The sequence below is a fragment of the Elephantulus edwardii genome, unplaced genomic scaffold (assembly GCF_000299155.1).
Source record: "Elephantulus edwardii isolate Elephantulus edwardi_28Jun2011 unplaced genomic scaffold, EleEdw1.0 scaffold00031, whole genome shotgun sequence".
Classification (NCBI taxonomy): domain Eukaryota; kingdom Metazoa; phylum Chordata; class Mammalia; order Macroscelidea; family Macroscelididae; genus Elephantulus; species Elephantulus edwardii.
The window spans coordinates 6,639,481-6,653,706 of NW_006399781.1; the positions used below are offsets into that span (position 1 = coordinate 6,639,481).

At 44.2% G+C, this 14,226-nt stretch overlaps 1 protein-coding gene across 1 annotated transcript in view; it reads right to left on the reverse strand.

The window, feature by feature from the left end:
- Positions 1-14,226, reverse strand: part of LOC102870629 (probable guanine nucleotide exchange factor MCF2L2-like) — a 137,366-nt gene that overhangs the window by 58,220 nt on the left and 64,920 nt on the right. Inside the window, exons 3-5 of the mRNA XM_006884156.1 lie at positions 3,263-3,478; positions 467-559; positions 256-334 (exon numbers count right to left, since the gene is read on the reverse strand). Of these exons, the coding sequence (XP_006884218.1) occupies positions 256-334; positions 467-559; positions 3,263-3,478 (388 nt within the window). The remainder of the gene's footprint in view (positions 1-255; positions 335-466; positions 560-3,262; positions 3,479-14,226) is intronic.

A 14,226-nucleotide genomic window follows, 5' to 3' on the forward strand; every position in this document is an offset into this window, starting at 1 on the left:
ATGAGTATATGTATGTATATATATATATGAGTTACACAAGTAAAACACACACCCCACCATGTACACATGCCTCAAAGCAAAGCAGACACCACCGCACAGCAGAAAGCAAACACAAGAGCTTCCAGGGACTATGAAAGTGTGGTCACAGTTTGTTTTCCTGTCAAAGTGTTTCCTTTAACAATATTTCTAATATGCCTACTTATCCCAAAGTTGAAGACGGTGTACTTGCAGATTAAGGCCAAGAGGACAGCCTACCTTTAATATTTTGTTGTTGTCCCATCAGTAATTTACTTATTTCTGAAAACCAGGAATCTCTGACTTCTTTAGAAGCTGCCTGCAATTACAGATAGAAAGCATTATTACGATCAGATGGCTCATTCTCTGGGTCACCTGTAGAGTAACCAGACAGAATGTGGGAATGTGATAAGGAACAGGTAGAGGCTGCTTCTAGGGGAGGCAGTTTTACCTGTAGGATATGTTTCTCAAGTCCATCTTGACTGGCAATTTCAAATTTTTTGTTGTTCCCTCTTCCAACTTGGTGAATTGAAAGTGCCATCAACTATTGTAAAAAGAGAAGAGAGATCTTTTACTTCATTGTTTTCTGATGTAAATGGTGCTCCGGTGGCATAGTCTGTAATGAGTTGCACAGATAGCCCAGAAGCATGGCCTCTCTAGTGATTCAAGTATACTGATTCCAGGGGAGAAGATGGGCAATCTCTTGTTCCACTCGACAGCCTCAGAAACCTGACCGAGGGTTCCTCGAGGTTGGACGCAACTCCACAGTCTTAAGTTTGAATTTATTATGACTTTCTAATGTAAACACTATCTCTGTCAGCCACTGATTCTTTCCACCTTTGACAACTGTCTTTGTTCATCTTCCTTCCAAGTGTTCTGTTTCCTTTTCTAATGGTTCCTCAGGAGCTCTGCTAGCCTAGTGGCAAGAAGATGTGCTGCTCTCCTGAAGGCATGTGGTTCAAGGCCACCAACTGCTCTGCAGGAAAAGGATGGGCAATCTCCTCCCATGTGATAACTGCCCCTGAAAAACCTGCTGGCAGGTCAGCTATGGGTTCGTTCTGACCTGATGATATGAAACAACAGCAACAACAAGAGTCCCTCAAGGCACAGACACCCAAGCCGATGACAGTCATGTCAGTTCCCATCCAAGGAGACGGCTGGTGTTTCAAAGTAGAACTTCATTTTAGATGAAGGGTTTTCAGTGACTGGGATCTTATAGAAGCAGATTGCCAGGATTTTGTTCTGAGATGCCTCTGGATGTACTTGAACCACCAACCTGAAGGTTGACCGCTTAACTGTTTGTGTCACCCAGGAACTCTTGCTAACGGCCCTACGAAGCACAATCAGGAACAGCTTCATTTTTCTTGTCCCTTTCGAGGGTAATACAGACTGCATCTTTCCACTTGTAAAGTTAAAACCTTCAGGTTTTGGTGCAGGCATCATGCCTTCTTTAACACCTAAATATGCTGGAATGCATGAAGGCAAGAACGTGGTGTAACTGCTTTCTTTTTCTGAGTCTCCCACATTTTCCACCATGGGGGGAGTCGGTCTTCCAACTCATGTGTCACTCTCTATTGGTGGAAAGTTTCTTCGTTTTCCTTCTCTGATAGATTTCAGACTTATGCAGGCTTTACTATATTTCACAAATCCTCACACCATGTTGTTGTTTACCACCATGTCACAACTGACTCACAGCTGGCCCTCCAGGGGGTTCTCAGAGTCTGTACATCTCAGGGGAGGGGACTGCCTAGCTTTCTCCTTCCTGCTGCTGCACACTGACCACAGGCCTTGGGGTTAGCCGTGGCTTATCAGGAAGTCACCTGAAAAGGGTCTCCATTAAGAACATAATAGAAAAGGCTACTATAAAGAAATGAACAATACTAAAGACAAGAGCACAAATACACAGTAAAGAAGAGAGAGAGAGAGAGAGTGTGTGTGTGTGTGTGTGTGTGTGTGTGTGTGTGTGTGTGTGTGTGTGATATAGCCACAATACATTTCCTGTCTGAGCAAGAGACAGAGCTTGCTGTGGATGTGAGCTCCAGATGAACAGGGTCAGGCTATCCGCCGATGGTTACACACCAAGATGCCCATTTGAGAAGGGTGAGTACAAGTTGAAATCCAGCCCAACACTAATCACGCTTTGGAGAGGGAGCCTTTTCTCCAATTAATCCGTCCAGAGGAGCTGCTGTAGGGCTGTTTGTTTCTCCTGGGCGTGAAGACACCTCTGTCCTAGCCTTAACCCAGTGTGGTGTTGACGAATAGCCTTCATTCTGGCTCTGCCATATGGTACCTTTATAAGCTGTCTGTGGAACTGCTAACCACGAGGTTGACAGATTGAGCCCACTAGTCATTTTGAGAAAGAAGATGGACAGTCTCCTCTTATAAGTATCTGCAGCCTTGAAAACCCTCTGTGCTTCTTCTATGAGTCAGACTTGGAGGCAAGGGGTTTCTGGGCTCTAAGCTTCAGTTTCCTTTTCTCCTTCTCTCTCTTCTTAGGATTGTGGTGACACCACCACCACACACGCACATCCCCCACTGGTGCAATAGCCAGTTACTATTGAGCCTTTTCTGACTCATGGAGACCCCATGTGTGTCAGAGTAGAACCCTGCTCCACAGGGGCTGCTCGTCCCAGGAAGGGCACCAGGCCTTTCTTCCAAGGTGCCTGCAGGTGAGCTTGACTGTCTAGTAAGCGGCTGTCAGGGATGGAATTGTGTCGCTTTCCCCAACTACACATAAATAATGATATAATGTGGAAGCTATGTAATCATCAGGCAGGATCTGATAAACAGTTGTAAAAGGATTAAGGGTGGAATACCACACCCCTTAATTCCATTGCAGCCCTGAGCTCCTGCAAGGGGAGTGTCCCTTGGGTATGACCTATAACACCTTTTAGCTCACAAGACACAGGAGGGAAGGGTAGGCATTCTAAAGGGGAGGCCTCAGAATCACCAGGAGTGGGGTGGGTGTCTTTGGATTCAGGTTCCTGTGCTAGGAAGTGAAGGTCAAGTTGTACGGAGCTGTCAAGGAACACCAGGCCCACAGACGCTTCAGGGAGCAAGGGCCCTTCCTCCAGATTGTGAGCTGACAGAGAGCGGGGGCGACTTCTAAGTCTCCTACACTGTAAGAGAACATGTTTGCTTGTGAAAACCACCCACTTGTGGCATCTCTGCTAAAGCAGTGCTAAGTGGCCAACAGCCAGGCGTGTCAATGGTTCAAACCACACAGGGGCATCGACACACCCGTTACCTTCATCGACTTCTTAAAGCTGTAATGAGGTGACAGCCCCTGGTCAGTGGGGTCCACTCTTATCTTACAGAACACGATCCCCCTTTCAAACAGATAGATCTGTCTCTGGCTGGGCTTAAAGCGCATGAAATCCTTCATTTTATAACGATCCTTGTGAACCGTCCAGACATTGAAAGGGTCGTGCATCAGCAGCTTGCCTAGTTTTCCCATGTCATCCTTTTAGAAACACAGACACACAACAAAAAAAAGAAAGAAAGAAGACACTGGCTTACTTGTAAGAAATTGTTCAAATTGTATGGCATGCTTATTCAAGATGTGTAAACAGTCTAATCTCTAAAAGGCCAGTCCAGGTAATTGGTCAGACAATAAAAGACACAACTTTGTGAGCCTGACTGAGCCCGGTCCTGCTCGGCTCTAGAGGAGAAGCGGCCTGCTCCGTGAGTTTGCAGACACGACCTGAGTGAGAAACACTGGAGTTAATGATGTTAGCACTCTGATAGTTTGTTGTGGGTTCATTTTAGCTAGCAGTATCTCACTTCTTCTTTGTTCTTGATCCACTTGATAAGGGTAAAAACAATTTTGTTTTCGTTATGATCTAGAAATACAGTGCATCGGAAGGTTGAATAAAAAAAACAGGAAGTTAAGGAACTGTGCTGTGGGTGAAGAGTATTGCCTATATTGTGAACTAAGTGCCAAGAGAACAAAGAAAATTTTCTTGGAAGAAGTGTAGCCAGAGTGAGTCTCTTTCTCCTATACGTTGGACATGTCGTCAGGAGCGGTGAGTCCATGGGTAAAAGACATGGTGTCTAGAGAAGTGAGAAGTCAGTGAAGGAGAGGAAGACCCTGCATGAAGTGGACTGACAGTGACTGCAGCAGTGGGCTCCAGCATGGCAGAGGTGGTGAGATGGCACAGGATGGAGCAGTGCTTTGTATACAGAGCCATTGTGAGTGGGAGCCAACAACAACACAGGAATTTTGCTGCAGCTTGGGACGATGACAACCCTTGTGTTCCACCTGTATTCTAAACCTTGCTTTGAGTATCACAGAACGTAAGCACATGCTCCACTATGAAAAGAGAAATCTCAATAGAATATAATCTTTACAAGGTGTGACCACTAATAGAAATAGTCATCACCTTCATTGGTGCTGAATGCACAGTGAAGAGATGATTCTAAACAGGTTCCTTTTAAGAAGTTCATTTGGCTCCCAGGCACATGCTCTGAAGACTCTCTCTCCCCGTCAGCAGGCCTGCCTTCCTCACACAGACCTGCTTGGTGGAATGATGATCCTTTTTTATCTGCACTTGCTCCACAGGGTGGCTGGATAAGTGACAGAGGCTGGGTGCATGGTGATAGCAAGGGAGACTCTTGTATTTTATGTGTTCTTTTCCAAAACAAATCACAAGTAGATAACAACAATGGATTTCCCTGAATCCAAGTGTCAAACAAAGAGAATAATTTCTGCAGGACCAGGACAGAGAAATTTCACTAAGTTACAATAAACCATGATGATTTTGGAAAGGCAACACAGGAATATGCCTGATTTTACAATGACCTTGCATTGTTTACAATCTGCATTTAGAAACTGAGTTGTTGTTGTTATGTGCTGTTGAGTCACCTGCGACTCATAGCGACCCTATGTACAATAGCCCTAAACCCTGCTCTATCCCATGCCAATCTTATTATCTCTGACACACCTATTCTCATTACCTCAGTGACTGAACAATCCATCTCATTGAGGGTCTTCCTCTCCTGCTCTGTCCCTCTACCCTCCCAAGCATGATGTCCCTCTCCAAGGACTGATCCCACCTTGCAGCAGCATGTCCAAAGTATGTCAGACGAAGCTTCAGAATCCTTGCCTCCAAGGAGGAGCCTGGCTTTACCCTCTTCAGGATGAACTTGCTTGTCCTCCTAGCAGTCCATGGTATATTCAGTACTCTTCTCCATAGTTTGTTGTGTGTTTTTTTTTTAAAGGAATAGGCTGCTTTGTTGAATTGGCCAAGTTTCTGCTATCTGTGCTTTCCTCATAATAATAAAAGGGAGTTAACTCTACTTCTTAAAGTTTAAAATACAAACTCCAAGAACATATACTCTGATCATGTTCATGATGCTTGTTATTTCTTTTTGCTTTGTGAGGTATTATCATGCATTATCACGGACTAGCTCATCCCCTCCAAACACATGTGCATAATGACTGACAATCTCTTCCCTGGGGTGTGGTTTGTATTACCCCTTATCTCACAAGAGATAAAAGGAGAAAAATACCAATCAGAGAGAGGGAACCTCAGCACCCCCAAGAAAGAAGGGCTATGAGAGGAACAGTTTTCTTTGGACCCAGTTTCCTGCTCCAGCAAATGCCTAGAATCAGGAAATGGAAAGCTTTCCTTAGAGATGGCACTTTTAATTTGGAATTTAAGCTCCTAATCTGTGAGGATAAATGTTTGTTCATTAAAGCAATCATCCACCACTTGCGTCCAATGGTTTGTTAAAGCCACCTCTGTTATAGAAGCACTAGATAACTAACTGATGTACAAACTGTGGAAAACGAAGCCCTCACTGGAGGATAAAGAGCAGAGGCACAATGCCTTCTTTCTTACCATTTCACAGCTTTAGTTTGGCTCCACAGTCAACACTCTTGGCACCAGTAGCCAGGAAATTAAAAGACGTATTGCTAGGGGAAAGTCTGCTGTTAGGGACCTCTCCAAAGTACTGAAGAGCAATGGGGTCTCTCTGGAGACTAAGGTGCCTCTGACACAGGCCATGGTCTTTGCTATCACTTGTTATGCATCAGAGATTTGGACAATGACTAAGGAGGATAGAAGGCGAATTGATGCCTTTGAGCTTTGGTGCTAGATAAGAGTATTGAAAGTACCATGGACTGCCAGGAAAACAAACAGATGCATCCTGGAAAGGGTTAAACCGGGTGGCTCCTTGGAGGCAAGGATTCTGAGGCTTCGTCTGACATACTTTGAACATGTTGTAAGGAAGGACTGGTCCTTGGAGAGAGACATCATGCTTGGTAGGGTGGAGGGACAGCGCAGGAGGGGAAGACCCTCTAGGAGGTGGATTGATTCAGTGACTGGGGTAATCGGGATGGGTGTATTGGAGACGGTGTGATTGGCACAGGACAGAGCAGAGTTTAGGGCTGTTGTACATAGGGTCTCTATGAGTTGCAAGTGACTCGACGGCACTTAACAACAATAACAACAAATTATTTATATCCTTGTTGTTTATGCAGGCTGTCGAGTCAGAACCAACCCATAGCTGACCCTCCAGTGGATCTTCAGAGGCAGTAAATTGCATGGGAGGAGTATACCCATCTTTCTCCCAAAGAGCAGCTGGTGGATCTGAACAGTGTGCCTTTGAGATTGCAGCGCAGTTTCTTACCACTAGGCCACTAGAGCTCCCTAATCTACATCTTTAGTCAGGCGTGTTAAGTAGTTAAGTATTTAGTGCTTAAGTGTTTCATTGTTTTCGTGACTTGTAGATTGTACGTTTTCCTGATTTCTTTTTCAGGTTCCTTTTGTTTGTAGTGAGGATGCCTGTGTGTAGAATTTGCCCTTTGTCACTGTGAATCCATCTATTAGCTTCAGTAGGTCTCATACAATTTCTGGGATTTTCTATGGATAGAACCATATCATCTGCAAACAATGATAGTTTATTTCTCATTGATAATTAAATAATCATTTTTATACTGATGATATGAAATGGTGGGTTAGTGGTAAGGAGTTGTGCTGCCAACCAAAATGCACATGCTTCGAATATACCTGCAGTTCTCTTGGAGAAAGATGCGATTCTCCTCCTGAGTGATTTACTGCTTCTGAAAACTAGGAGCTCAGCTAAGGGCCACTTCCAACTCGATGGTACACAACAACAGCGATATTATATATATGAAATTATATATTTTGGGCATATTGAGATAAATTATATGTGCCATTAAAGTTAATTTAATCTCTTTTGCTTTGCTTTTTCAATCCAGCTATTGTTGTTAAGTGTCACCGAGTTATCCGCGACTCACAGTGACTCTACGTACAATCGCTTTGGGCTTTGTCCTATCCTGAGCCATCTCACTGACTCCGAAACACCTCCCCCTATTACCCTAGTTACTGAATCGATTCATTTCATCCAGGGTCTTCCTCTCCTGCACTGTTCTTCTACCCTTCAGAGCATGATGTCCTTCTGAAGGACCGGTCCCTCCAGACCATGTGCCCCAAGTATGTGAGACGGAACGTCAAAATCCTTGCCTCCAGGAAGAAACTTTCAGTTTCACCCTCTCCAAGACAGACCTGTTTGTTCTCCCGGAGGCCCATGGTATGTTTGATACTATACTCCAGCACCACAACTTAAAGGCCTCAATTCTTCTTCTATAATCCTTAGTCATTGTCCCGCTCTCTGATTCATAGCAAGTAGACAAGTCTAAATTACACAATGGCTATGGTTATATCTCTACTGAACAGGGCTGCACAGGGCCCTCTGGCTTGCTTACCTAGTGCTGCTGGAACAGAGGCTCTGCAATAGGAGACTGAAAGGCCAAGTTCGGGATGCCAGCTCTAGCAGAAAGTCCACTCTCTCTCTGCTGGAGGTAGGAGTCATTCGTGTTTCCTTCAGCCCCTGCAGGTCTGGCATTCCCTGGAGACCTCCTTGGCCTTAAAGAAGCTTCGCTTTGCAGGAGTTCGGTTCCAATTATTCCACAGTGGTACTAAGGGTCCCCTGGACAGTTTTACTCCTTCCATATCAATTTGGATGCCTTTTCCTTCCCTTTCTTGCTTTATCACTCTGGCTAGAACTTCCAGAACAATGCTGAGTAGGAGTGGTGAAAAGGGCATTCTTGTCTGGCTCTCATTCCCAAGATTCCCACTGAGAGGAACATTGGTTGTAATGGCTTTTTTTCTTAAAAGTATTTTGCTCGTGTCCCACTGGTGCACAAGGCTTATCTCCACCACGTTCCCCAGTCAGAAGGTGAGAACTCGTAAGAAGTTTTCACTCTTGGTCCAGCCTATAAGTGATCAGCCCTCAGTGTTTGTTCCTTCACCCTTTGCTCCTGTCATCTTGCACCATCAAATCAGTCCCGAATCATGGCCACTCCACACGTTCCAGAGTGGGACTTCTCCCCAGAACTCTTCTCAGGGAAGCAGGTTTCCAGCCCTTTTCTCCCATGGTGGGTTCAAACCACCAGCCTCCTGGTTACCAGCCCAGGGCAAACCTTTCACCATCCGGGGACCTTGCTTTCATTTTTAAACCTATGAGATTTGCACTTATTACAAACAAATTTTAGTCAAGGCAAATGGCAACAGTAGGTGCTTAATACTTGCAGGAGGAATAACTATTTTTGATCATTTCTTTTTAAAAATATAATTATGTCAAAATTTCTACATATTTTATGTAGTTACAAACTATGTACAGAGTAGCTACAGAGAGAAAGCAGTCAAGGAAATGTTGTTCATTGCCTTCAAGTCGAGCACGACTCATAGCGACCCTATGATCAAAAGGACTGAAGCCCCTCTACAACTATTGACATTAACAAAGTTCCTAAGAGTTTCTGGGGACATGTTGTGTAGGAAATGGATCCCTACAATAAAGCCACTTAACATGCTGCAGAGGGAAACATGACACAAACGAAACTCATTGTTCAGGACAGGAGCAATTCCTTTAATAAGATGATTCTAGAAGTCATTTCTGTCGAGTGGACCAGATTTATAGCTCACCCTCTATTGAATTTTCAGAGTCTGTAAATGACAGTGCTTCCTCAGAGCTGCTGGTAGATTAGAACCACCTGCCCTTGGGTTGACAGTGCGAGTCCCTACTAACCAGCCACAAGAGATCAATAAGGTGAGAGAGCAATGTTCTTCCTGTAGGTCCTCAGAAAGGATCATGGAGCCAGGCACTGGGCAACAACACCCTTAGCACATCTCATAATATAAAGATTAAAAGTAGTCTCAAGAACACATTCATTCCATGAAGGAATCATTTCACAGCATAGCTATTAAGGCAATTCTAGAAGAGTCCTGAAGAGTGAGATGTGATTGTTGTTGTTAAGCGTCCTCAAACTGAGTGCAACTCATTGCAACCTTAAGAACAACAGATCTGAATGCTGTCCTATCCTGTGACGTACTTATCACCCCCACAACACCCACTGTTGCATCAATTCACCTCACTGAGGGGAATTTGTAAAAACATGATGTCCTAAACAAAAACCAAAAAAACAACCAAACAAACCATGATGTCCTAGGAATTGTTTCTCCTAATAAGACACCCAAAGTATGTGAGACGAAGCCGCAACATCCTTGCCTTAAGGAACACTTTGATTGCACTATCTATAAGACTTATGTTTGCTCTTTTGGCAGTTCTTGGGCTATTCTTTACTCTTCTCCAGCATCGCATCTCAAAGGCATTGCTTTTTCTTCTGTCATCCTTATAATTATCCAGCTCCCAGATGCATAGCAAGTGGTTGAAAAGATTATGGCTAGAATTAGGTGCACCTTAGTCTTTAAACTGACATCATTGCTCTTTGGGACTTTGAAATGATCCCTGACAGCAGATTTTCCCAATGCAATAAGTGTTCTGATCTCCTACCTTTTGGGATGGGGATGGACATGGGTAGACACCTAATGACCGTCACTAAACTGGATGGTGTAAGTGAAGGCATTTGTGTACCTATCACCTCTGAACTTTACCCTCCAAACAGCCAGAGTGCTTGACCAGAGGCAGGTGGTACTCCAGGGAGGAGCCAACATGAGACCATAGCCCTGGTGCACAAATGATGTCCCAGGCGCCATTTGATCCTAGAACTGAGAACTGAGGTTGAGGTGCGAGCAGCAAAACTTATAATTATTAGACATTTTATGAGAGGCAGGTGACGGACAATAAAGAAGAGTTACTGTGATGAGTCACCAGAAACTGTGAGGAATAGGAAAAGAATCTGTCAGAGAAAGAGCCAGTTATCAGTGGGTGGGGCGAAGGGAGCAGAGCTGACTTGTGGGGCGTGGTTGGCGCATTAAAGGCAGAGCACACAAGTCAGAGCTCCTGCCTCTGCCCCTTGCCTCAAGATCCCAGAGCATTTGTGGCCCCTGGGATGGCCCAGCTCCCATTTTGGTGAGCCCTGGGGCTCTGACACGTTCTGACTCCTGAGAGTCATAAGCTTGTCCTCACTGGAGGTCACTGCAAGGAAGTGCTGAAATAGATAACCATCTTCAACAGCTTTCTTAGGACCATGCTCATGATAGGATTGGACCTCTCAGTGCTCAAGCACATCCTAAAAAGGACACATGCTGTGTGGATATGTGATCTTGTGAAGCCCCCCACCCCTGGAAAGAAGCAAGCACAGGTGAATTACCCTAAGCAGGGCTGGAGATGACTCTCAGCCATCTTCCAAAGTATATGCATGCACTCTGTCTCCAATCACAGTAGCTAATCCAAAGGTCAGAAACCACAGCCACAGGCTCTTGCAGGTACTTGCCCACTGTGGTTTGCTGTGACTGAATTGATTCTGATCCATGGGGATCTATGTTGAACTGCTCCATAGGGTAGTTTCACTGGAATTTTTAAAAATTGTCTTTATTAATGTTTTTAAAGAGTGTGTGGGTGTGTACTATCAAATTGGATTTGACTGGTACAGGAGATTGCCCCTCCTTCTCCAGCAGAGCATCCAGTGGATTTGAACCGCATACCTCTGGGACTGCAGTGCAGCTTCCTGCCACTAGGCCACCAGAGCTCCTGTCATTGGAATTTGTATAGAAGCTGACTACCTTTCTTCCACGGTGCTGCTTGGGTAGGTTCGAACCATAAGCCTTTGGGTTAGAAACCAAATACAAACTGTACCACCCACAGACCTCCTTGTCCCCTAGTAATTGGCATTAAATGTCTGAGAGGCGTGAAACGAAATGCTCAGCAATTCGAGGGAACAGTAGTCTATCCAAAAAGCTAATTCCATTATAACACTCGCCCTCTCCCAAAGCCAATTTTTTTCCCCACAAGGGACACAGTTGTGTAGCTACTTCTTTGGTGTGTTGAAGAAGAAACACCATACAAATAGATGTAGCTCAGAGGTAGAATACAGGAATTCCTCTAAATAAACAAGTGATAAGTCAGAGAGCCGTTTTGCTCAGATAAGAAGGCTCGGAAAAAATGTGACTGTACTGGGGAAAGGAAACAGATTGAACTGAGTGAAGCTGGCCTTCAGGAAGTGGAGCTCTGGTGGCTTGGCCTGGAGGGTGTTGTGCAGCCAGCCAAAAGGCTGTGTCTCTGTCAGTTCAAATCCACCAGCATCTCCACAGGAGAAAGATGGGCCATTTACTCAAGTTTTTATCCACAGCCTCAGAAACCAGACGGACGGTCTGTAGGAGCCAGCACTGACTTGTTGGCATTGATCCGGGATTTGGATCTTCAGAAAGGTGCCTAGGTTTTCATTCCTGGCAGTGATAGTTAATTTCACAGAGGTATCAATTACTTGTAAAATGAAGCAGGAAACATCTGGGCAAATGAGTCAGCATAAAACCTGGCCCAGAAATAAAAAGCAGAAGCTGTGGACAAAAAACCCCAATGATCACAATAGCTAGAAGCAAGGTTCCTTCTCTTCTAGCCCGTTCAGGTACCCTAAATAATTCAGCTTCAGGCCGTGAATTCAGCATCTACCAGATGTCAGGCCAGAAGCTGGCTGCCTTCCCTCTGAGTCCATCCTCTCATACTCCTTTAACATTGCGAGTGGGAAGAAGTTCGTGGCATGACTACAGAATCATTAAGATTATTTACCAAGTGTCTTATTGTTAACTCTAGTTGAGTTAACATGAAGACAAGTGGAACTGAAACAGAAATATAAGACTAGCTGTAGTCCACAATAAACTTATATAAAAAAACTTTATTAAATGATGGATGTTTGTCTCAGAAAAGAAAAAGAAACATTCTATTCAAGCTGTATTACTCAACTTGGGAAGGTTTTCAAAAGTTTGAATGTGTTTAAATGAACATCCTAACTCTGCATTGGGTTGAGCTGAAAAAAACCCCTTCTTTTTGGTAAATGGAGGGAATGTTATCGTTGTTGAGTTGGAATTGCCTCAAGGCTGGCCCCCCAGTGGGACTTCAGAGACAGTAAATTGCATGGGAGGAGATTACCCATAATCCTCCCATGGAGCAGCTGGAAGATCTGAACCACATGCCTTTGGGACTGCAGCACAAGTTCTTACCACTAGGCCACAGAGGAAGATAGGTAAATGGCATCTTACAAATACTCAAAACCAAAGCCAAGGTCATCCAATCCCTTCCAAATCACAGCCAACCTCCATCACATAGGTGTCTGAGGCTCTACGTCTTAAGGGAATGGACGGTCTCATCTTTCTCCTGAGGAGTGGTTGGCTGGTGGGGTCTGACCACTGATCCCTGGGTTAGAATCCAGACATGTTACACACCACACTCCTACTGTTGCTGTTATGTGCCGTCATGTCGACTGTGACTCATAGCAACTCTCTGAACAATGACTGATAAATTTGATACACTGATATCTCTGATATACCAGAGCCCATTTTAACAGTCACTTTGGAAATCCATCTCATTAAGGATCTTCCTCTCTTTCTCTGACTCTTCACCTTCCCAAGTATGATGTCTATCGCTGTTGTAGGTACCGTAGAGTTGAGTATGACCCATAGCAACCCCATGAGCAACAGATCTGAACCCTGTCCTGTCCTGTGCCATCCTCCCACTTCCTGACACACTAGAGCCCACTGCAGCAGTCACTGTGTCTATCCATCTGGTTGATGGGCCATCCCTTCTTTTGCCAACCCTCCACCATTCCAAGGAAGAACCTCTCCAGCAACAAGCCCAAAGTACATGAGACAAAGCCTCATCATCTTTGCCTCCAAGGAGCACTCTGGCTGCACTTTCTCCAAGACACATCTGTTTGCTTTCAGTCTATGGGATACTCAGTACTTTTTTCCAACACTACAGCTCAAAGGTATCAATTCTTTTCCTGTCATCTTTATTCACTGTCTAGTTCTTAGATGCATAGTAAGTGATTTAAAAGATCATGGCCTGAATCTGGTGCACCTTATTCCTCAAACTGGCATCATTAGGTTCCTTATATCTTTTTGTCCAGTCAGCATCAACTCATAGCTGACCCTCTAGTCGGGACTCAGTAATTGTAAATTGCATGGGAGGGAAATGCTTCTATTTCTCCTGCTGTTATATCTTAGCAATTCCTAAAGCTGCGTTGTTGTTGTTGTTGTTGTTTTTTAAAAAAATCCTCCTAATTTTTATGGCTAAATTAAAACAAAAACTAACTGTGTACACTGTAGTCTTTGTTCTTATGTAGTAAGCATTTCAAGTCCTCCTCGCTTTCAGCAAAAAAGGTTGTGTCATCTTCAAAATGCAGGTTGTTCAACATAACAAGACAAGGTAAATAATCCAACAGAAAAAAGGGCACAGGATATGAGCAGACACTTCACCGAAGAAGACATTAAGATGGCTAACAAGCACATGAAGAAATGTTCAAAATCCCTAGCTCTAAGAGAGATGCAAATCAAAACGACTATGAGGTGTCATCTCACCCCAGTGAGAATAGCAAAATCTAAAAGGACAGCAAGCAACAAATGCTCGCGAGGCTGTGGAGAAATTGGAACCCTTACTCACTGTTGGTGGGAGTGTAAAATGCTGCAACCACTGTGGAAGGTGGTATGCGCATTCTCAAAAAGTTGCAAATAGAGATACAATTTGATCCAGCAATTCCACTACTGGGAATATACCCCAAAGAGACCATTACTGACATCCAAGTAGATATATGCACACCCATGTTTATCGTGGCTTTGTTCACAAAATGCAGGTTGTTGATACGCTTTCCTTTGATCCTGATGCCACATTCTTCATAAATTCCAGCCTCTTGAATGTTGCTCAGCACACAGATTTAATAGATATGGAGAAAATATATGGCTCTAACACAAACCTTTCTTTTTTTCTTTTGAATGCACACTTTTCTTAATT